General features: G+C 50.6%; 1 protein-coding gene across 2 annotated transcripts in view; it reads right to left on the reverse strand.

Annotated features, from left to right (window-relative positions):
• LOC149853922 (copine-5-like) overlaps positions 1 to 24,647 on the reverse strand; it is a 159,845-nt gene that overhangs the window by 63,158 nt on the left and 72,040 nt on the right. For both annotated transcript variants that reach the window (XR_016438922.1, XM_090025933.1), the window contains exons 7-10: positions 14,993 to 15,052; positions 11,849 to 11,912; positions 4,284 to 4,387; positions 1,956 to 2,060 (exon numbers count right to left, since the gene is read on the reverse strand). Coding sequence is in view for 1 of the 2 variants with exons in the window: in XM_090025933.1 (XP_089882059.1) it covers positions 1,956 to 2,060; positions 4,284 to 4,387; positions 11,849 to 11,912; positions 14,993 to 15,052 (333 nt within the window). In the remaining variant the exon portion in view is untranslated. The remainder of the gene's footprint in view (positions 1 to 1,955; positions 2,061 to 4,283; positions 4,388 to 11,848; positions 11,913 to 14,992; positions 15,053 to 24,647) is intronic.

The following is a 24,647-nucleotide window of genomic DNA, read 5'->3' on the forward strand; positions in this document are numbered from 1 at the left end:
AGATCAGGTAATCCCCCAGCTAAATACACTGCTGGAAGTGTTTCAGAGTCCGCTACATAACTGAATAAAAATGTCCCAACTCGTACTCAGCAGTAGTAGGTCACACACACACCCCCCTTGTAATATCTATGTATCTATCTTTGTTATTTGATACATTTACTTTATTCTTATTTATAGCTACAGAATCCAGGATCAAGGTCCTAGTGTGCCAGGTCTTGCCCATACCCGTGGTGAGAGTTCCTGCTCAAAGAACTTAACATCAAAACAAAGGAAGCTTTAGTAGTCAACCCTGTATCAGAAATGGGGAATTCAGGTACAAAGAGAATAAGTGGCTTGACCAAGATCTTACAGCAAGTCAGTGGCAGGGAAAAGAACTAAACCTATATATCCTGAGTCCCTGCCTAGTGCCTTATCTATACAGCCATATTTCCTCTATCTGGCATGCTAGATGTCCGTTATATACTCAGACACTGAGGTGGTTCACAGGTTGCTCTCCTGGTTTTTACTGTTTCCAGGAACAGCTGCTATAGACCTAGTTTGGTAAATGGATGGCGGGGCAGAGCTTATAATCCAAGATAAATATTAGCGTATTTACAATGGCAAAGTCTGTAATTAAAGCTGACTCTCTCACACCCACACACACCTACATGCTTACACATGCATTGTGCAGTGCGTGGGGCATTACTTTTTATGAATACGGCAGGCGGAGAGGAGAGTATGTTGCACTGATTAACGGTACCTATTGGACTTTATTGTCTCTCTAATTGGCATTTTTGTGCTCACAGTACCAACTTGAAGGTGCCTTATTACCCTGATTAGCACTGCTGCCAATCACCCATCACCAAGCCAGTCTCCCTGCTCCCTGGTATCACTATTGACTTAGTCCCAGGATTTAAATATAGAGTCATTAGCAACTTTCACGACTATAGCAAATGATCCACCTCCAAGGCCTCTCCAAGTCAGATGCCTGCTGCTTGCTTCCTTCTATCAATCACTCTCTGAGCTCCTTCCATCTGCAAGAAGGCAGCTGCCTCCAGGGGACAGCAGCCCTATCCCTCACTCTGGTAATGCCTAGATGACACAAGGGCCATCCAATTTAGAACTGATCTGAGCCTGAGGAGCTCTGAGATTTCAAACATGGGCAGACTTTCTGAAGTTCCCCATGAAGTTGCAGAGCAGAGTGTCCCTTTAGATCTCAGAAGTTTATGGCACTGTGGTATATCTAGATGAGAAAAGCTTCTTTTGCAGTCTCTTCCTTTGTATGACACAATGTGTGTCATGTAGCACTCTGGAATTTTGATTATAGGAGAGTCTTTTATTGGAGTGGGTAAGAGACTCCTGACATGAGTAACTAGAACTGAACTGGACTGGAGATTTCCCGGTAGGGAAGAGCAGGGCACCTAATGGGTTTTCCATCTCTAACATCTGAGTCACAGCAGCCCTTATACTTAAGACATGGAGATTATGACACCTGAAACCAAACAGCCTTCTTGTCTGTGAATAAGTTTACAGGGGTCAGAGTTTGTTTGAAGTTGCACAGCTACAACTGCTGTGAACAAGACTGAAGCAAGAGGGTCACCGGGGTGGATTTTTAACCTAAAAATGGGTAGGTTTTTTTTTCCTTATCATACCTCTTTAAGGAAAGGCCTCTTTTAGGGGCATTTTCAGAGTGCCATCAACTGGGCAGCCAAAGCTTGGCTGATAGCTAGGACTTAACAGAGCACCTCCAGGAAGGCCATTCACATATCCCTGAGCCTTGGTACCAAGAAGCAAAGAATCCATTTTGGGGTTGAAGGCTGGGCAGAACAGAGTCCATCCAGAGGCCCATGCTATTCTTGAGGAACAGAGCACGATGACTGAGGACTGTATGATTTGGATCTACGACCCATTTCCACCCCAACTGCCCTCCAAACTAGAGCTGGTAGGGTGAGCTGCTATAGGGGAAAGCTCCTTACCTGTCATAGTCTCCATTGCACAGCGCTCGCACAGGGATGCTGAATGCCTGCCACACGGGGTTGAGCGTGTTCTTCACCACTTCCGTCTTGTGGCAGATGGTGAAGCTGGCATAACAAGAAGCGGGAGGTGATTATCCAGCCAAACCATAGATTAATCCTCGGGGACCTGCCACCTTCCTAGTGTCCATGAGAAAGGCTTTGTACTGCTGAGTTTGCAGTCTATGTGGGACCTTCCAACCCACCTGTTAACACCAGTACTGGCACAGAGACTGATGAGCCACGATATGCTCAGGAGGGTTGCTCTGCCCTGCAAACACTAACCGCTGGAGAATCCCCTCTGGATCCCATGCTCTCCAAAGGGCTTGACACCAAATTCAGGGGAATGCAAGCAGGTTGCTGGGCCTGCTGGCTTCTGCAGGCAGGCTTTTCCCCCTGAGGAGCTCCTCAGCCAGTCCTCCCGAACAAAACACAGGCTTTAAACATCAGACAAAAGCCAAAATCCTTCTGGCCTGTCCCAGGCACTAGAAAGGAGCCCTTTAGTTCTGCACCCAGCCCAGCCCCTCCCTGCGGTAAGCTGTTGCGCTCACGGCTTGCTTCTCCACTCTCCCTCTCCTGCTTACTCTTTCGGGAACTTTCTAAAGCTCCTAATGACACTCTATCTGAATGCCCTGCAGCTGGGCTCTCTCAACAAGGCTCACTGTTCCCTCTTAAAGGGACAGACCACCCTATTACAAGCAGCCGATCCATCAGTGCTAAAGGACCCTGGACCAGACCCAAAATTCATACCCCTACACTCTTTATAGCACAGACAGCAGCAGTGTGACATCCCTATTGGTATGAGGCCCATGAACCTGCGCCCAGCCACAGAGCTTCAAGGGCTGAGAGGGGAGATCAGCCCCTAGTGTACATTCAGCCCCAACCTCTCAGGACCTGACCCTGACTGGTGCTGAGCTCTCGGTCAGTAGGAAATACAGGTGCTGGATACCCTTCACTGAAGGATGTCTCTCAAGCTTTTCAGGATGACACCCCAACCCTCAGGGTAGTGCTCAGGATGGGTATACAGGATCTCCCCGTGCAACAGATCAAGCTGGCACACTACACTCACACCTCCAGAGCTATGGTGCCAACCAAAGCCTAAAAGGCTCTGGCCTGGAATGGTAAAGGAGGAGCATCTCAAAGGCTGTGTGCAGCGTTTTGGTTAGCAAACTAAAGAGTAATGAGCAGGCTGGGAGGGATCAAGCAGGGAGGCTGCCTGCCTTTAACAAGAGCCGCTTGTGGCGTTTGTTCAGAATGGGGAGTGCTGCCCTTGCCCCCGCTCTGTTTGTCTTTGATTTAGAAAGATCAATGGGATGAATGTCTTCGTTCTGCATCACGCACTCCTCATTAGAAGCTTCCATTACCCAGAGGAATTGTGATCTGGTTTCATCTCTAATTTACCCCGCTGAGTTGCAAACCAGGGAGAATTCACTAGGAATTTCAGGAGCTACTTTGAAATTTAGTGTACAGAAAAGACTAGATTCCCCCCTGATCTGTCACTGACACCCACGCAACACATGGGCAAAATAACAGCAGACTAACACTGTCATGTGCTGGTGAGAGAAGCACCTGCCTGCCACCCACGTAAATGATCTCAGGAGGCAGGTGGGGGATCAGGTAAAGGGTGAGTACTGAATCCCACAGGCTTTCCTAGTCTGGGAAAAGAAATAATGCTTTAAATCATGCAAGCTGACAAGTTTTTCAACAGTACAGCACCCAAAGTAGAAGAATTGCATTGGTTGCAGCCAACCCAGAGTCCATTCTTTGTGTTTCTGGATTTGAAGCAAGAAATTCAGAGCAAGTTCTTCCCAGCTGTCACCATCTTGCCATTAACCAACATTTTCCAGACTGCCAGGCCAATGAAAGCTACCCAGGGGGATGTCAGCATCACAGTCCTGATTCCCTCTGCCTTATTGTACCATGCACATTGCTGGCACTACATAAGAGCCTGCGCCAGTGTTCACTAACACTGCGGGGTGGGGGGAGATTTTTGCCTCCAGTGGGAGCTGGATCACATTTATCCTTACACAAATGACTGACAACAACAGTGGTCTCCTACCAAGCCAGGATCACCCTGTGCTGCTCTTGGCAAGTTTGGCAGATGGCGGAAAACACTCTGACCTACAGGATGCCACCATTTCTCTCTAACCAAACATGGTGGAGAGCCCCTACAGCAGGCTTGCTTGTCTCTCCCACAGGGGATCAAGAGAGAGGCTGGGGGCTCTAGTTCCTATAGAAGCTGACAGTGGCGGCCTTGTACAGTGAAGAGGAAAGCATCTGGACAGCACTTACGTCCCATCCTCATTGCTTCTGAAGAACACCATGAAGGGGTCCGATTTCCCAAAGAAGTCCTTCTTGTCCAGCTTGTTGGCACAGAACTGCATTGTGGCCACATCCTAGGGGTGAGAAGCAAAAGTTCCACAAGTGGCTGTGGATTTAGGAGAATCAAGAAACAGCTCTAAACTCATGACAGATGGACCCTACCCAAGAAATCATAGCTGACCATCTTTAGTTAGTTAGTACAACACTGTTGGAGACCCAGGAATTTTCAAATCAAATTTAATGTCTGGGCCCTGTCCAGATGTGTTCCTCGTACTCTAGTCTAAGCGGTACGGATGCAGGAGATTAAGGGTGGAATTCTGTTACCCTTTGTGCATCTCAGTGTCAGTTTTCCACCTGTATAAGTGGTATAAGTGGCATTTTTGGCACTTACATACAGATTGTGATTCGATTATCTCTGAACTGTGGTGTGTAAGTATGGATGCATAGACAAAGCATGCACAATGGCTTTGCCCATCTTTGTACATATATGTGCACCCACAGTGGGCATATGAGTGTGCATGTCACAAAAACCAGGAAACAAAAAAACCCAACCAAATGTTGAACGCAGGAGGAAGGCAGCCAGCCCCTCGTTTATCCTCTACTTCCCTCCGAAGTGAGAGACCTAGGTTCTAAGTCCCCTTAACCAATGGGGGTTTGAAATTGCAGCTCCGACTTCTCAGCAAAGGACTCTAGCCACCACATGATTGGATCCTCTCCTGCCTCTTTTTCAAAGCTAGTCTCCTGGGCTGCCAAGAGAAGAAAATAGGTGGGATGAGGAAAAAGAGGACGAGCCCTCAGGCGTGTTGCTCAGTGTGATGGCTGCTGCCCTGGAAGGAGTCAGACCCTGGAGTCCAGCCAGGACTTTATTCCCTATGGGGCAGAAACTCCCCTACTGTTGCCCATCCATGTTCTCCAATGATCATCAAACGTCAGGTGCAGGGACTCAGCTTCAAAAGGCAACTGGAGAGGCACTTGGGCAATACCCACCCCGTGGCATGGGGGTTTGAACCCTGCTGAGATGTCAGGGAAATGCAGATTCAAATGCCAGGTGTCATCTAGCTCCTCCCCTGCCCTTATTCGTGCCAAGACTTATATGCATAAGCAGCCATGTAGGTGCCCAACCAGTGTGAAGCCCATTGCATATGATCAGTCTAAGTATACAGATGAGAGGTCTTCAGGAAGCACGCAACAGCTGCAGGGACAGGTAGCAGTAGTATCAGTCAGGGGCATCAGCTGACTGACAGGCAACTCTGACACCAATTCTTACAAGGAACCCAAGGACAACTCCATGCCACATTCAACCTTGAACACAGACATCATCAAATCCTCTGCCTGTTGGCTTCAAGAAAAGCTGCACAAACAACCCCCCTTTTTCTCCTGGAACATTTATGCATCTTGCTCTCCAAGGTGCATAAAGGAAACCCTGGCAGGTCCATCATATCCTACTGCAGTATCCCCACTGAAGAACTACCAGTGTTCACAGAAACCATCCTCAAACTAGTCATAACTCAAAGACGAAGTTTTGTTTTGTTTTGTTTTGTTTTTACGAGATACAACAGACTTCCTCACAAAATCTGCAATATTAACCGCCTCCATGAGAAGGCCATACTTGCAATCGCAGATGTCACTAGCCCACACAGTAATATCCCACACCATGGAGGCATTGCTGTCTGCCGAAAATATCTACAAGACCAAAGACAACCCTCAGATTTCCAACCACAACAGACTGTGCAACTCATCCTCACCCACAACAACCTTATCTTCCACAACAGACACTTCCTCCAAACCATGAGCCCAGCTGTGGGTACAAAGTTGACCCCTCAGTATGGCAATCTCTTTATGAACCACTTGAGGAAGTGTTTCTAGAAAAAACGCACCGCCAAATCTGCACTATGCGTGTGATATAGAGCTGATAATTTCATCTCGATTCCCTTATCGACTTCCACCACAATTTAAACCCTTCCAATGTCAACTTTCCAGATACATCCAGAACAACGTCCTGTAAGTGGACATATACAAAAAAATCCACAGACCACCACATTTATGTCCACAAAACTAGTAATCCTCTCGAACTCATCAAGAAAGCTGCAATCTATAACCAGGCCTTCAAATGCTACTAAACCTGCTCTACGGAGAATACTTGTAACACTCACCTCGCCGATCTAAAAAAATGCCTTCACCCAACAAGGATGCTCCATCAGAGAAACAAACTGCATCTTTGAACAAGCCACTCAGATACCTCACATAAACCTACTTCAACACTAAACACACAGCCCTGTGTTGTCACATATCATCCCACTGTCACCTATAGCAAAGATCAAATAGTTACAACCTATACTAGAAGAAGACCACACATTTAAAGAGATATACTTCAAGCAATACCCCCCAGCTCACCAAACTCATCATCATAAGAAAACTCTCCTCTGATCAACAAACACCAAGCAGAACAAGACCCTGAATGAATAACGAATTAAAATTTGCCAACATGTCATGTCACTGTCACCAGAATCAATGCAAAATCATCAGGATCCCACACCTGCCTATCACAAAACATGATATCCCTTACCCAATGCACTTAAAGCTCTCATGGAGATAATGCTGGTGAAACAAAATTACCACTACATGGCAGAATGAAAAATGTAAAGAACCAGTGGAAGAACACTTTTCACAGAACAACCACTCTATCTCTGACCTCAAAGTCCTTGTTCTCAAGGCAATATCTTCAGAAGACAGGCTGGGAAACAGGAATTCATAATTTTACTTGACATTAGGTAAAAGAGAGTTACCCCCACTGTCCTGGCCAAATTCCAGTGTAGGGCATATTATGACTCACTAAATTCCTCCTCGAGTTTCAATTAACTGCAAGGTCATTTCCATTCCTTTTTCTCTATTATTTCATAGGGCTGCTATGTGCTGATGAGCAACAGTGGAAGTGGGTTGAGGCATCTGCTGCTGTGTAGATAGGCTTTGCCCACTTAGAAGACCTTCAGTCCAAACAGCAGTCCTTGGGCACCTGCAGCCTCACCACCTGATTTAGCTCCTTTGGGAGCCCCTCAGCCAGTCCTTTAATGCAAACAAGAGTCCTTGCCCCTAAATAGACAAGTAAAACAAAACTTTATCCTTTCACCAGGCAGCAGGAGAGAGTCCTTTAGCTGCAGCTCTCCCTAGAGGCAAGCACATTTTGGTTTCCATCTGCTTCCTGCCTATAATACAAACTGTTTGCTCTTTTTCTGGCCTTTAGGCTTTTAACTGCCAGGTAATCACTCACAGCTGGGCTCCCTCCCCAGGGCTGGCTACCCCACTTAAAGGGCCATACTCACCCCACTTACAAGCAGCCAGGCTGTATGCCAGAGATGGTTGTATTTCAGAGATAGATCTATATATTCCCCATACACAGTGACCTATACAAAACTCTCTCTCTCTGTTCTCCTACATGCCCCTATGTCTATCTATCTGACCATCTATCCAATTATCTAAAATCTACTTAATTTTTTTCTAGGAGTGTACTTGCAACTAAGAAATCTAGTGGCTAAAGGAGGGGATTTGTTGTCAGGACTCCTTGGTTCATTTCTAACTCTGCTAGAGAATGCTTTTTAGTAGTAATAAGAGGGAAATTTGAGGGTATCCTTCCTTTCTCTACCACTGGGTGAGCTTGGGTTGGTCACAACCCTCTCTGCCTGTTTCTGTCTCTGCAATGAGGTTTATATTCGCCCTAACCCTTTGAGATCCCCAGATGAAAAGTGCTATCAAAATGCAGGGCATTATTATAATCCTGTGGGGCTGCTGAGCTGAACATTGAGGGAGCATATAAAACTGAGAGTGTGGAGAGGTTGTGCACGCAGGGGTAGCAGGCTGGGCTGCACACTATGAGCATTAACTCCCCAAACAAGGACCATGAGATCCTCGATTTGCATTTGACCATCCACATACCACATATATTTCAAATTGGTCATGCCCCCGTGACAGCTGAAGGCAAAGCCTTGGGGATCACAACACAGAGTATCAGTTACCATGACACTGCCCGTCTCCCTAGCAGCAAAGGATGCTGCCAAGGGTTGCCACAGAGGCTCCAGTGCTGGGTGAGTAGTAACAATACCAACTGCATATCTTTAAGACCCTGATGCTGTGAGATGCTGGGTGCATCCTTCTTTGGGCAGAGGCCAATGAGAGTTGCAAGCATTCAACCATGATAGGAGCAGGATGTGTCCTTTAAATAGCCCTCCATGAGCCTCCTAATCACAATGTACCTGGCTACTGAGCTGACTGCCTCTTCCTGACCCCAGGACCCTTGTCTTTTTGATGAGGTAACCAATGTGAGCCAGCCAGACGTGGTCCTAAGCGCAACAAATGTGCCCGACTGGGATGGGGGGAAGACAGGAAGAAAGGATGCGGGGAAGAGAGGATGGGAGGTGAGCTCATCACACCACCATGCCAGATGAACCCAGCCAACTTCCCTGAGTGGCACCATCACCTCCTGACTGCTGTGACAGTTGCCTGTTACCTGTGCACTCTCTCCTCCCAGTTGCTGTAGGCTATGAAAAGGAGATCTAAGCATGGAGGATATACCCATCAGGAGCCAGGATGACAGGGTGACCTGGCCCTAAAATGTCTCTGGTTCAGTGTCCACCAGGATTGTCCAGCCAGCTGGTGGGCAGACCACCCCTTCTGGAGCTTATTTTTCCATTGCTCACTCTGATGTAAATCTGGAGCGACTCCTCTGGGCCTGATTCTGCTGCGAGTCCAATGAAAACCAGGAGTAAATTCTCTGAGGTTGATTTAACAATAGAGGTGCTACACAAAAGTAGAGAGGACAATCCAGCTGCTGCCCCTGCAGACCATCTTTCTCTGCCCCAGGGTGTTTCAAGGCCTAGCCCATGGCATTCCTGTTTGCTCTCACCCCCTCAGCTCTTCTTTGCAGCAAAACAGGTGACAGGGCTGCTCCGATTCACACAACCAGTCTCTGTCTGGGCCCTGGAGATGAGGACAGGAGCACCAAGCTCTTGGGAGTAACAGAAGGTGGGTCAAGTTTGTTGGGGGAAGCTTGGGAGTAGTTTGTGCTATATACATAGATCATAGAGAAGTAAGACTGGAAGGGACCTCAAGAGAGCATCTAAACCATACTGATATACGTACACAACTATTTGTGCCCTGGCATGGAGTTTTCATGTTGTGTGCCCGTGAATCCTGGTATTGTGTGCGACTGTGAAGTGTTTGTGTATGTGCGCATACCAGTATAGGTATATACAGCTATACAGCTGTAGGGAGTGTTTTCTTGGGGAGTATACTGTTGTTTAGAGGGGATGTATGTGTGAGAGTGTGAATGTTAGAGAGAGAGAGAGAGTTCACCAAGGTGAGCTGCATGTAGGTATAACTGTGTGCGGGTGTATGTGCATGTATGCATGTACTATAAGGATAAGTAAAGATGTGTGCATGTATCCCAAGAGGGTGCAGATGCATATGTTTGTATGCATCTATACTCTGGGAGATGAACATGCATGTAGGTATAGAGGGTGTACTCCAGGGGTACAGAGGGAGGGAACACATACATATGCACATACTCATGCGTGTGCGCACACACTTTCGATCTATTCCATACATACCCTCATGTCTGTCACTTACAAGCCCCAGGATGATTTCTGTTCTTGCCAATATGCCTCATGTTGTCGCTGCTGAGTTTGCAGGGAGGATGTGAGATTGGGGTCAGAGCCCTGGGGTGGAAGGGCTATGGGTGTGCAGCCAGTGAGCTGTGTGATGGGAAGGCATGCTGGCAATCATGAGAGCCTGGCCAGCAGGTACCAACTACTGACTCTGCACCACTGGGTTAAACATGTCAGGGAGCAGAGCAGCAGCTGGGTCCCAGGAAGCACAGCTGGCTTGCTGGATCCCACACTGCAGAACCTGCTGAGAATACCAGCCATGCAGAAGCCTGTCTCAGAGGGGTAGCAATATCCTGCTGCTCCCCCCTGGTACCATAGTTCAACTTCTTCTCAGACCTGGCATTATCTCCATTACTGGAGATAGCCTAGCCCAGGGCTATCCAACTTCTAAGCCCCCAAGGGCTACATCAGTGGGGGCTGCACACTGTGCAGGATGCACCAGGCAAACCACAGCCACCTTGGCTCCATGCCACAGGGACACTCCCCTGGCAGCACAGAGCTGGGTGGTATAAATCAGCCTTACTCTATTGATGTTAGTGGACTGATGCTGATCAACTGAAGATCTGGCCCCAATATCCAACCTTCACTTAGGTCAAAGGTGCCAAGGAGGCTGACAGTTGTTTTCTGAACAACAGCTCTGTACAACACAAACCCACCCTGGGGACTGCTGCACCTCTGCCCAGGAAAGCAGGGGTCCTGCAGCTCATGAGTGAGATGCTGTGGCCTGGCTATGGGGAGAGGGGTTAGTTGAGAGCTGGGATAGTAGGGGACTCAGAAATTATGGGAATCCACAGAGCTAAGAGAACCTGCCCAACCCTGCCTTGAATTACGCCTGCCCTAGTTCTGTGAGCATTATAGTCAGCCACAAAATTTTAATAAGAGAACAGAGCAGAAAGAAAAAAGACTCTGCCTGTGACATACTGTTCCTCACACCAGCCCTGCTCCATAAGGGGCCTCTTTTCTTGGCAAGATTAAGCAATGAAATATTTATCAGGAACAATTATCCATCTAGACCCCCCACCTCTTCCAGGCTGTGCCCCTCTGCCAGCCTGGCGCTGCTCACTGCAGCCCCTGCTCTCAGCTTCACAGCCAATGCTAGAGTCCCAGGTCCAGCTCACCAGCTAATGTACAGCTGAGGGTCACGCTAACGCAGAGTGGGTGGCTCCAGGTTAGCAGCTGCTGAGGACTGAGGTGACAAAAGCAGGAGGTGCAGGAGGCACTTCATGATCTGTGTGGGAGGGAGAGAATTGAGGCCCTGCCAGAATGGGGGCAGCACAATCCTGGGGGCGGGGATATATTAATTCCCTTCAATGAAGAATAGGAAAGTGCTGAACTCACTCCCTGGAGGAGAATCCCACACCTTCACCCCATTTTCCTGCTGGCTTGTGACATCTTCCACCCAAAAGTGAGCATCAAGCTGATCTCCGTCCCACCCCCTACCTCCTCCTTGCAAGTACAGCACTCTTTGAGCAATGAAAGCAAGGAGGGATTATCTCCACCTGAGTCACCAGCAGCTACAGCACCCTGGGATCTCTCTGGAGAGGCCTCCGATCCAGCCGGGGCCCTGATCTGATCCCCGTTCACTTGAGAGCGCTGATGTGATCATGCTCTGCGTGTACACAGGTATGTGTGTGTGTATGTGCACACATGCATGCATATGTGTGCACATGAGCATACAAACAATAGTAGAACCCAGGGGAGGGTCTTCTCCTCCCCATTTCAAGACCCAGCTTAACCCCAGCTCAGATCCCAATCTCCTGCCATGATTTCCACTTGCACCTTTCTAGGTGGGTTCTTCAGGTCTTCATGTAGCTACCAAGCACTCTCCTGCCACTGCTGGTCTGATACCCACCAGGAAGCACTGCAGCCACCACTCACCCTGCAATTGCCCAGCTCCTCAGCTGACAGGATGATGGTGCCACATTTTTTCCCTGGAATGCCACTGCAAAAGAAAAGAGAGAGGGGACAGGGTCTGAGTCTCTGGGCTGGCTAAGCCCCAGGGTCTCACTACTCCTGGGATACTCATGCCCCCAGGAGCTCCCCCAGAGGCTCTGTGCCATCCTGAACTCTGCCACCCAATAACTTACCAGGAGACTGTCAGTGCCCCTGCTCTGGGGGACCAAAGCCCACCAATTTCCTGGGATAAAGATCCCATGGGCACATGTGCTTACCCTGCCTGTTGCCACTCCCTGATGCCTACCTACTCCTTGACATCTGCTGGGAATGGGGCAATATAGGGTTTTATTATACAAGCAGGGGAAGAAACCCAGAGACATACACCCAGGCTGTTCTGCTAAATAAAGCAAGGCCTTTCTGCTTCATCTCTGCCCCCAGGCATAAATGCCCTGCCTCTCCCTATACTCTGCCCTATAACTCCCACCAACTCAATCATCCCCTTCCCACTGTCACCACCCCATCACCTCTATCACCCCAGCCACATACCTCCAGCTTCCACATGCCCCACCCATCACTCAGGTATCACCTTCTTTCTCCCCCCCTCTATTTCCCTAGATCATTCCCTCCCCACCCTCCTGTCCCTGCCACCCTACCCCTACGCTTCCTTTTTTTCTTCTCCCTGACATCCTGTTATTTGTCTCCTTAAGGTAACACGGAACTAGCATTTTCCCCAATTCCCTCAAATCCTTGGCAATGGGCGCTTGTACACATGACAGGGGTTTAATCCTCAAGGTTTTATTCTATGCCCCCTAAACTGAAATGCGGCATAGAATAAAACCCTGAGGATGAAACCATTTCAATTTTTCTGTCACATTATGGTGAGGGGCCCGATTCTATTTTTTTTGGGGGGTGGGGGGGTGTCAGAGCTGGAGCCTACCCGCAGGTGGGGGACAAGCTGACAGCTTTATTGTTGCAATTTGCAAAGTTGACCATGAAAAGTTGTTTCCCAAAAGCCTTGCAAGTGTACACTGTGATTAAGCCACACAAAGTGACATTTTTGTCACGTGTACATGTTAATGGCATCACACGTACAATCACCCAATGTGATGGGATCTTTAGGGGTAGGAAGGTAGCTAGCACTTTGCCTGCTCAACATCTGCCCAACTGAGCAACACAGAAGTGTGCTGGGCTAGGAGACAGGCTCAGAGCTAGAAAGCCCTTTCCCCCCACACAGTGCTGCACTCGGGCAGAGACAAGATGCAGGTAGTCTATAGGGCTCTGGGTTACCTGTGGGTCTGACTTGCTGGCCCAGCTCAGGTCTGCGTGACAAAATGGAGCAAGGCTGTGAAAGCCTCAACTTGTGGTGAAAGCTGAGTCTGGGCTGCGTGCCCTTCCCCCTTTCCTAAGGGCCTAGCTAGAGTTTGGACATTTCTCTGGGCTTCCGCTTTTCTGCTCAGGCCTCTCTGGGGCAAGACGCCTCTCTCTTGAACTGGTTGGCTATTGGGCAGGCGCCTCTTTTAAGTTCACTGGAATCTGCTTCTGTCCTTTCAAGACATGCCCCTTCCAGGCTGGGCTTAGGAAGAAAGAGTATAGGGCGGTAAGGTCCTGGGTTCTCTTCCTGGCTCTGCCGACGGCCTGCCAGATGGTCTTGAGGCTTTTGACACATGTTATGTTTGTAGTGCTACCTAGCACCATGCAGACCACACAGTGTCATGATCAACCATGCCTAGAAGTTGACTCTCAACAAAGCACCATGTACTGACCAGGCTGTTGGCTGTTTGGGAGAATTGCACTGGGCAAGGGGAGCTGTGAGCTCACAAGGGTGATGTTTCTCACACAGACGTTCAGTCGCTGGGGACTGGGACTGGGACTGGTTGTGGAACTGAATGACTCAGAGGCAAGTGTTGCAGAGCCCGGACCTGTTGTTGGGAACTGGAGCTTTGGGGTCATTTTTAAGAGGCTCTAATAAGCAACCTAACTGGAGAAGCAATTGCCCAAACCCAGCCTTCAACCCTTCTGAGGCTCCTTCTGTTAACATGCTTTGACCAGCTATTGCAAATCTGTGGCTCCAATAGCAGTACACTGATTAACACCAGCCAATGATCTGGTCAAGTGACTTCAGTGGAGCTCCACTGATTTACACCAGCTGGGGATCTGGCCATTTGGGTCTGATGGTGTTTTGCCAATTTAGATCTTGCACGTTGAGTTCAGAGGAGCATTGCTGATTTACACCAGTAGGGAATATGGCCCACTGTCTCCAAGACAGCCCTATATGTGTGTGCAAGGGGTCCTACATAGAAAAGTCATGGCTCCAGAGTGGACTTAACTAGACACTGGTTGGCAAGGCTGAGCCATTCGCTGTTCCAGGTGGCAATGCAGATACTGCAGGGGCTGCTGGGGAGGAGGTGTGTCACTGCTCTGAATCAGCACCGGTCACCCGGCTGACTGAGCTGACCTGCCATGGGTCAAATAGATTCAGTCTAAAAAAGACAAACCCGTGAGATGCTCCGAGCGACCCTGCCATGATTATGAGCTAATTTGTGGCTATTAGCTCGGTGATGGCTAGATTACAGCCATTCTGAGAGCCTCCGCATGGGTGTGATGAACCACAAGGGGCGGGAGCGAGGCTGACAAAAAGAGAAGGGAGCAGAGTGGAATACAGGGGAGGAAGGAAGAGACCAGGAGAGAGAGATGTTTTCCCAGGTGTTGGACCTGATTTTGAATTACTCCCAATTTACACCGGGGTGGATAAGAGTGGAATTAGGCCCCAAGTCTTTGGCCAACCTCTGGCTCTCACCCCTTGGGCAGTATTCCCATCAGAAAGCCATGCAGCCAGCAGCACGGGGTCTGCTTTCCTTGCAATGAACTTTAATCATGCCTATTCAGAAAGGAACCAAGATTGGGGCAGGAGCCCAGACTCTGCTTGAGTCTAAGTTTCATCCTAGCAGGGAGCTAGGATTCATCCTAATATCAGGGTCCCCAAGTGACAAGAGCATTGCCAGGGCTCTTGCAAGGATCCTCCCCTACATCCTGCCCCCTGACAGCATGCACCTTTGCCAGCTTGGCGCACCGGTTCCTATTTCTGCAATGCTACTGAAGAGACCTCAAAGAAGCTGCATGACTCACCCATTGGAGACGGATGGCGTGGGCTTCCCGGTTCTGGAATGCAAGGTGAATGCTCCCATCCTGCCAAAAGTCAGAAAGAGCAGGGATTAGTGTTGGCAACGCCTCAGCTCACAGGAGACACGAAGCACCTGGGATCAGCATTCATGAAAGAATAAGCTGGGCGGCAAGGGGTCTCACAAAATGAAAGTAGCAATCTGTGATGAGGAAGGAGACAAGGAGAAGTGAATTCTCCAACAGCTCAGGGAGAGCCCACGGGAAAGCGTTAGGCAAGTATTCCCTGGTTGGGCTGACCTAGTTGGACAGCAGTACCCATACACTCAGAAGGTCCATTCTCTGGGTGGCTTTTTACATCTTTGCTGCCTCTGAAGGGGCTGGGGAAAGTAGGCTCCAGTGCTGAAGAAAATCCAGTGCCAATGCAAGTATTAGGGAAACCCAGGGACTTCTGGGTTATAGGAGTTGGGTCTAAATCCCAGAGCTTCCCAGTTAACAGTTAATGTGACTATGAGTCTGGCACACCTGAGCCTAAAAGTCACTCTCCAGGAGCAAGAGATGTCACGAGGCAAATGGTCCTTTGGCCCTTGTGCTAAGGGACCATGACAATAAGAGGAGGCCTAGGACTGGCAGGTCAGGGGGGCCTCTCTCCCAGATCCATGCAATGCTTGTGACCATACTGCTGGAGCATCTCCTTCCCACTGTGTCCCACATACCAACACAGGCTTTTAACTAGCTGGAGCATCCCAGCCAAAGCCCTGGCACAAAGACTGATGCAGGAAAGTAGGAGCTTTCTTTAGTCACATCTGTTGTTCTGCCCTTAATCCAGCCAGGACAGTGTGAGCAGCTAGGGGGTACCATAAAACAGGGGTAGGTGGGCAACTTGGCTGTGTAGGTAGCAACTTGGCTGCTATAGAAAAGGGTCTGGCAGCAGCTTTCCTGTTTGAGAAGTCTGGGTGGTTCATTCAGCCCCAGGGGCGGCTGCAGCATGACACATGAGATGGGTGACGAGAGCCTGGGTGGTTCATTCGGCCCTAGGGAGCAGAATAGAAACTGCCAGCCAACATGTTCTGGCTTCTCCATTCAAACAACAGGCTGCCAAGTTCTCAAAACTAACCTAGAAATGACTGGCATTTTTGCCCCCTAACTTAGGTCAGCACCGGAACATCCCTCCTGGAATGGTACATGTTTCCTAGACTGAAACTAGGTCCCTTAGACTGGGCGTCAGCTTACGCTATATTAGTGCCCACCTCCTCTATAGCACAGAAGGGCATTCCCCAATAACCTAGTCCCAACCTCACCCTGCCTTCTTCATTCCATCTGGATGCCAGCCACAAAGAGAGACCTTTCTAGGTCATTTCAACCGCCTAGAGTGGTCGATACCCAGTCTTGGACATGTCCAAATCCCAGAAATCCTCACGCTACCCACTGCCCCTGCACCATGTTGGACAAGTTTTTGAAAAGGAGTCTGGGGCATGGCAGGGAACCTCAAAGTGCCAGCTGTGGCAAGACTGAATTCAGGAGGTCTGGGAGAGGGCCACCGGAGGACAGCAGGACTAGGGAGCAGCGGAGAAGGTTGACTCACAGCTGTGGCCCCAGGTAGGCATCAGGCTTGGGCGTGCAGCTGTGACAGTGAATGAAATCTGCTCCTCTGTCCACAGGCGCTCACTGAACTACCTTTTCTCGCTCCTGGAAAACATCCCCTCTTCCATCTAAGCTTCAATGGAAATTTCCAAAAGGGAGGTGGTGGAATCTGTGTGTTTGCCAGGGTCCAGCTCATCAGGATCTTGACAAGATCACAGGGTTGCCTTTGGTGCTCAGCCCAAAAACCTGGCAGGCACTAGTGTTAGCACGTGGGGCAGAACAGCCAGAGCTGGAGGAGCAGCTGGTTACTAACACTGAGCAAAAGTCTGCACCCAAATCTTCACTCTAAGGTAAGGAGCTCACACTGGGTTTGGACAGACGTGACTGGGGTTTGGCCACAACTTCTTCTCCATTGTTTTCCATTGTTGCATGCCACACAAGCCTCCAGGTAGTGTGAAAACCCCAGAATGAAAGCAGGTGCCTGTCGCTATTTCCCATGTGACCAGAAGTATCCAAACTGTCAAGACACTGCTCTGCAGAGGTTTCCAGTCCTATTTTGCAGCCACAAGGTGGTTCCACTTATTTGAAGGAGTCAATTTTTTCCACTTCTCTGGAAAGATAATTAAGGACACTAACTTTACTTGACACCAAGGATGTAGGCTAGGCTGATCGGAGGACAGCTTGGACACATGCAGGGTGGTGTGAGAGGGCACAACTTCATTTCCTTAAACAGAGTTGTACCTATTTATACTAGATTTGAATGTAGCCCCTAAATGCCAAGCCACTCCTTCATATACCCACCCTCCTCAGATCATATGGCCAGATCCTCATATACAGGAAAAGAGCAGAGCCCTTGGTCTTCAGCACAAGACTTGCTCCTCCTCACAAGACTGATGCCGTGCTCCTCCATCTGAGGAGCTCACAGCATCGCACCGAAACTCAGAAAAGAACCATCATCCCCATTTTGCAAGAAAGGAAGCAGACAAAGGACGGGAAAAGGCCCAGTCCCCCAAGATAGTCATGTTCCCAACTCCACTTGTAACCAGGCATTTACATGTCTTTGAGGATGTGGGCTGAAGTCACTCGGACAGCCTGGAAGAACAGGGATTTAAGCCCAAGTCACCAAAGCCTGAGCCACAATATTGGCTAACCTAGCCTATATAAACCCAGCCTGACCCTACCTTACCACTGCTTCTCCAGGTCTCCCATCACCAAGTCTCAGCACAGCTCACCAGTCCCACCTGTACCCTGCAGAGCTGAGGCCTTTCCCCCTGCCTGGGATGTTACCAACTTTCCCTTCCCATCTCTCCCCTGCACTTCGCTCTCTCCCTTGGCTTCAGGCCACTGCTCCAGGGACAGTGAGCAATTCCCTCCTTTCATTTACATTGTTACCTTGCAGGTATGTATAGACGCCAATCAAGGGCCCTCCCCCCCAACTGGCTCTTTTCTAGGCTACGTAAATTTAGCTCCCTTAGCCCTGTCTTCATGCGTCTGTCCCTCCGCCAGGTTTGAGCTCAGACGTGCGGGGGCAGGAAGGTCCTGCATCTTTCACGTAGGGCCCGAGTGGCCTCCCCAGCCCTCAGGGACCCGCTCTTGCTTCCTGGCAATGGGGAGGCTGCAGCATGACACATGAGATGGCTGAGGAGAGACTGGGCTTGTGTGAAGCAAGTGACTTCCCTCCTGGCTCAGCCCTGTCACCACACACGTGCATGTGCATGTATGTGTATGGGTATGTGTACGCACACACACGTAGTCTGCTCCCCCAGCCCAGGAAGGCCTCACCGCCCTGCCCAGTCTCTCTCAGAGCACTGTTTCAATCTCCGGTATCAAACTTAGCCAAAAACTCAGACCTAACCATCCTTCTGGCCACTGTGGCTGACAGATCCCAGAGGCTCCTTCCATCCACCCCTGCATCTGGGTCTAGTGAACAACTCACCACTTCCCAGCACACCCTGGTCACTGCATGGGGCTGGCTCACCCCTGCACTCCTGGGTGTGTCTTACTGCTGCATAGAGGACCAGGTCCGCTCCCAGGGGCTGGCCTGGCAGTACTCAGAGCCCCTTCACCCTTCACAGATACTTGCACAGCCAGATTTCTTGCTCCTCCGTGGCCACATGCCGCAGAAATGACCCACATGCTCCTCAGCTCCCATGGCCAGTGGCAGTGAGGGGGAACGTCCCCAGCAGAAGGCCTGGACTAGGAGCCAAGACAGCGCCTCTCCCTGGAGACCTGGAGAACATGCATTGTACAAGGTAGCTGTAAGCAAGACTGCCGGCAGGCACCTACCTAAAGAACAGAAGCAGCTATTAATACGGGAGCTCTCGGCTTGATTGCACATGTCCTGCTCTGCACTGACATCCAATCACCCACCCCTGTCTCTCACATACGTGTTTACAGGACTGCTGGGAAACCTGGGGTAGATCCTTTGACCGGTTCCACGGTCCTGGCCAGGATCACACAGGCACTTCCAGCTCAGCAGATTATTGTTAGGGAAACTAAAAGAGCACCTCAATTCTGCCTTAGCACAGGGAGCTGCTTTCATAGTTTCATAGTTTCTAGGGTTGGAAGGGACCTCAGCAGATCATCTAGTCCGACCCCCTGCCATGGCAGGAAAGAGTACTGGGGTCAAACGACCCCAGCAAGATGTTCATCTAACCTCCTCTTAAACACCCCCAGGGCAGGAGCCTTCACCACTTCCCTTGGAAGTTGGTTCCAGACCCTAGCCGCCCTGACTGTGAAGTAGCGCCTCCTGATATCTAGCCTAAACCTGCCCTCTGCCACTTGTGACCGTTATTCCTGGTCACTCCTGGCAGTGCTCGGGGAAACAGTGACCCCCCCAATGCCTGCTGATCCCCTCTGACTAGTTTGTAACAGGCCACTAGATCCCCCCTCAGCCTTCTCTTGTGGAGGCTGAACAGGTTCAGGTCCCGTAGCCTCTCCTCATAGGGCCTGCCCTGTTGTCCCCTGATCATATGAGTGGCCTCCTCTGGACCCTCTCCATGCTGTCGACATCCCTCTTGAAGTGCGGCGCCCAGAACTGGACGCAGTACTCCAGCTGCGGCCTGACCAGTGCCGCATAGAGGGGGAGGATCACCTCCCTGGCCCTGCTCGAGATGCATCTGTGGATGCATGACAAGGTGCGGCTGGCCTTCCTGACTGCCTCCCCACACTGCCGGCCCATGTTCATCTTGGCATCAATAGTGACTCCAAGATCCTTTTCTGCCTCTGTACTGATGAGAAGGGAGTTCCCCAACCTGTAGGTATGGTGCCGGTTGTTGCTCCCCAGGTGCATCACTTTGCACTTGTCTGTGTTGAAACCCATCCTATTCTCGTCCGCCCACCCCTGTAACCTGTCGAGGTCTGATTGTAGCCTGTTGCATCCTTCCAGTGTGGCCACGTCCCCCCACATCTTAGTGTCATCAGCAAATCTGAACAGGGTGCTTTTTATCCCCTCGTCCAAATCACTGATGAAGATGTTGAACAGTGCAGGCCCGAGGACCGAGCCATGGGGGGACCCCACTGCCCACGTCCCTCCAGGTTGAGAAGGACCCATCCACTACCACCCTCTGGGTGCAGCCCTCCAGCCAGTTGGCGACCCATTTGACTGTGTGGGAGTCTACACCACAGCCCCCCAGTTTCTTAATGAGAACGGGGTGAGAGACAGTGTCGAAAGCCTTCCGGAAGTCCAGGAAGACTATATCCACTGGTACCCCTGCATCTAATGATCTGGTGATGTGATCGTAAAAGGCCACCAGGTTGGTCTGACAGGACCTGCCACTGATGAACCCGTGCTCGTTGCCCCTAAGCATGCAGTCTCCTGCTGGCCCCTCCCGGATGTGTGTCAGCATAATTTTCTCAAACAGCTTGCCTAGGATCAAGGTGAGACTAACCAGCCTGTAGTTTCCCGGGTCCTCCTTCCTGCCTTTTTTGAAGATGGGGACCACGTTGGCCCTCTTCCAGTCCTCCGGTACCTCTCCAGAGCACCACGAGTGCTCGTAAAGCCGTGCCAGGGGTCCTGCAATGACCTCGGCCAGTTCCTGTAGAACTCTAGGGTGGAGATCGTCCGGACCGGCTGACTTGAATACGTCCAACCCCTCCAGAAGCTCCCTAACTAAATCCTCGCTGACCCGTGGCCCAGGTGTGCCTCCCCCGGGGCCCGAGGGGGGCCCAGCAGGGAGGTGGCTGTTCTGGTCCCTACTTAGGAAGACGGAGGCAAAGAAATTGTTAAACGTGTTAGCTTTGCCCTCTGGTGTGATGACCAAATTTCCCAATGTGTCCTGCAAGGGCCCCACGTTACCCGGGACCTTCTTTTTATTCCCTATGTATTTAAAAAAGGACTTCTTATTGTCCTTAATCTGGGAAGCTAACCCCAGTTCCATCTCTGCCTTGGCCTCCCTGACTGCCCCCCTACATCCCCGAGCAACTACAGAAAAGTCCTTCCTGGTGATGACCCCTTCTTTCCATTGGGTGTAAGCCTCCTTTTTAGCAAGGAGACATTCCCGGATGCTTTTGGTGAGCCACGGAGGCTTGTGTGCTCTCCTGCTCCCTTTGATCCTCGTTGGGATTACCTTCCTTTGGGCTTGGAGGATCGTCTCCTTAAGGAGCGACCACTCTCCCTGGACACCTGGCTCCCCTCCCCCCCAGGACCTCAGCGCTTCTCCAACTATCCTCCTTAGCTCGTTAAAGTCTGCCCTCCTAAAATCTAGGGCTGCTGCCTTACTGCATGCCTTTGCCACCTTGCGCTGGATGGTGAATCCCAGCAGGCGATGATCGCTGTCGCCCAGGTGGTCGAGCACTCGCAGCCCCCGCACCAGGTCATCACCCGTGGCCAGCACCAGGTCCAACAAGGCGTCCCCCCTGGTGGGGCTGTGCCCCTCCTGGGTTAGACGGAGGTCCTGCACTCTGGCCAAGAACCGACGTGAGCGGTCAGACCTGGCTGACTGTTCTTCCCAGGAGATGTCTGGGAAGTTCAGGTCCCCCATGACTACCACATCCTTAGCCTCCACTACCTCTGTGAGCTGACCCAAAAATTCCTGGTCAAGCTCTTCTCCCTGGTTGGGAGGTCTGTAGTAGACCCCCACCGTTAAGTCCCTTTCCCCTCGACTGCCTTATACCCTAACCCAAAGCACTTCAGGGTGCCCCTCCCCTGACTCCTTGCTAATTGACGAGGATGTGTGTTCCTCCTTAATATGGAGAGCCACGCCCCCACCTCTCCTTCCTATCCTGTCCCTCCTGTACAGCCTGTAGCCCTTGACATTCACTGCCCAATCATGCGTTGCGTCCCACCACGTTTCCGTAATCCCCACTATGTCCGGGCTGGTGTTAGCTAGCAGAAGGGTGAGTTCCTCCTGCTTGTTACCCATACTACGAGCGTTTGTGTAGTATGGTTGAAGACCTCAGCGTATCTGTACCTGACACAACCCAGCTGCCTTGGAGGCCTGGCCCCACCACTCCAGCACCCTCCTGGAGGAGCTGGGGGTGCTCAGCCTCTTTGCAAGATGAGCCTGCCTTGCTGGCAGCAGTTGATGCCTGAAATGTTGAGTCAAGACCCAGCAGCTCTGCAGAGTGCTATTAGTGTCAGAGAAATTAATCCTCCAAAGAGACTCCAGCAAATCTGTCCAATCCAAGGGGTGTGTGTGTGTGAGAAAGAGAAACATTTACTGTAAGTTTATAAGGGAAAGGTTGTTAAATATAGAAGTTGGAAAGCAAAATAAATCCAAGGAGCTCTTAAATTAGCTCGCCTGGGTCTGGGGCTGCAGTGAACACACCATCTGTTACAGAAGCATAGCTCTTCTGTTTGGGAACAGAAATACACAAAAGGAGAATTGCAGAATCTCAACTCAGTGGTCAACTGGTGAATTTAGCCCTGGTGCACGAAGCTGGAACCACAGCCTCTGCGGAGGGGCAGATCTGGGATGACATGGGCAGCAGCAAGGCAAGGCAAGCTGTTCCAAGCACCCTCCCTGCCACCGCTGTATCCCATCCCTGTCCCAAATGAAACAAGAGGGGAGCTTGGTTTCCATAGGGGCTCTTCAGTGCCAGTAGTCATTTGCAAGCTGCAAACACCTGTGTGCTAGGAGCTGGCAAGAGGCCTGGCAAACTCATTTCATACAGGGGCTGTCAGAGGCACTAGGGGATGAGAGCGAGCTTTGTCGTTTTGGATTGGAGCTGGGTTTGACGGCTAACCGACATCTGTTCCTACAAGTTCCTATCCCCCGAGCTGCCATGTTACCTGCACTGGGAGCCAAATGCTCGTCCTTTGGGGTTGAAGGGAAGGAGTCAGAATGACCCCAAATATGTGAAGCAGCCATGCAGCTGGGTGCAGGGGCAGCCCCACCCTAGTACTGAGCCAGAGATAGGGACTTCACTGCACCAGGGGAAGAAGGGACTTGGGAACAAAAGCACAGGGCTAACAGTCTCCGTAGGGGGAGAACAGTGACACAAGGGAAGTAGTAAGGTGCTGGGATACATGCAGCAGAGGGAATGAATGGGAGATACGGGGAAGCAGTCCAGACAGACAGAAGTGCAGAGAAGGCAGCTCTTGCATCCAGTGGGGAGGGGCAGAGAGGAAGCCAGTGCCAGGCCAAGGGACCCACAATCTGTGGGACTGGATGCAAAGGGGCTGTCATTTCCTGGAGACCTGAATGGGACTTTGGACCAACCAGGCCTCTGGAGAATCCAGACCAGGCTTTACTCTGTGCTCAGGATGTTGGGAGCATGGCCAGTGCTGTGTGGATGCCCATGCAGCACAAAAATGATTAATGACAAGCTCCTGGTTCTTCATCTTAGGACTCTGACTTACAAAGCTCACCAGGTAACCAGGGACAGAACAGGTGTTCAGAACAAGGAGGCCAATTATGTTCGGCAGCTTCACAGGATCCTGCCATTCCCAGGCAGCTGCCCCCAAGAGCCATCAGCACAAACTAACTGCCTAGGAGACAAAGGGGAAAAGCAACCTCCGCTCAAGTGCTGTATCAGCTGCTCTGGAGTCAGTGCCTCTGAATCTCTCTGGCACCTGGAGGACACAGATCAATGGCTCAGGTGTTCATAAAGACTTGGGCTTTGCAGCTGAACATTAAAGATAGATGACACCTCCTGGAGATCCAGGCAGAGCATGAAATCCAGCTATGATTGCACCAGCACAGGGCACAGCCCCTGCTCTGATTAGGAGAGTCTGGATGGACACAGGTTTTGCCCAACCTAACAGTAGATCTCATTAACTTGGATGTGAATGTCTCCTTTGCTGCTTGGCCTGGCTCTGGGGGTGCTGGCTCCCCCAGGGTGAAGGGAGGGAGAGGTCTTTGAATTCACCCTTCTGACGTTCCCACATTTCTGCAGCTCTGAGGGAGTCGTCCTGAGGATCCAACGCTGTATCTCAGGGTGGAAAGGGGGCACAGGAGAAGTTTGTCTGTGAGACCACAGGCTCAGGTTTCTTGTGCTGTTGATGTGCTAGAGCTGGACTTAACGAACAAGCTGTCCTGCCAGACTCAAAGCCAGCACATGCACAGATAGACAGGTGGGTTCCCATAAGGGTGGACAGCAGCTTCATCAGAGGTGTCGCTGGGTGGTTCTGTGCACTGGACAATGGCAGTATACAGGGAAGCAGCATACTTCCAGTATACTGGGTTGGCAGCAGCCGCTATTTTTGTGCCCCACAAGTCAGTGCCTGTGTCTGGTTCCCTGCTCAACACCCCTTTAGTGGTGCTACTGAGCTTCACCACCTCACCGCCAGGTTTGGCACTAGGACAGCAGGAGCAAGTGGACAAACAGTGCTTCTTGGCAACAACCCTCCAGAGCACCACAGGAGTGGCACGGACATTCATCATCAGCGCTAGTGACAATCCTTCCAACCATGCCAGCAGCCGTGAGAATCTAGGCTGTTACCAGAGGAAAGTCCTGGCACTATGGAAGGCAGAGAAAGGCAACGTGCAGCCAAGATCACAGCACTTGGGCCATGTAACCCTGCTGAGTAGGATCAATAAACTACAGCTTTTTAAAATATACTTGGGGGGGTGGGGAGCAGAGAAAGAGGGAGAGAGATCTCAGTTTTTTTTTACAATAAATAGGTAAAAAAATAAAT

Source organism: Crocodylus siamensis, chromosome 13 (genome assembly GCF_052110815.1).
Source record: "Crocodylus siamensis isolate JL-2025a chromosome 13, ASM5211081v1, whole genome shotgun sequence".
NCBI classification, from domain to species: Eukaryota; Metazoa; Chordata; order Crocodylia; family Crocodylidae; genus Crocodylus; species Crocodylus siamensis.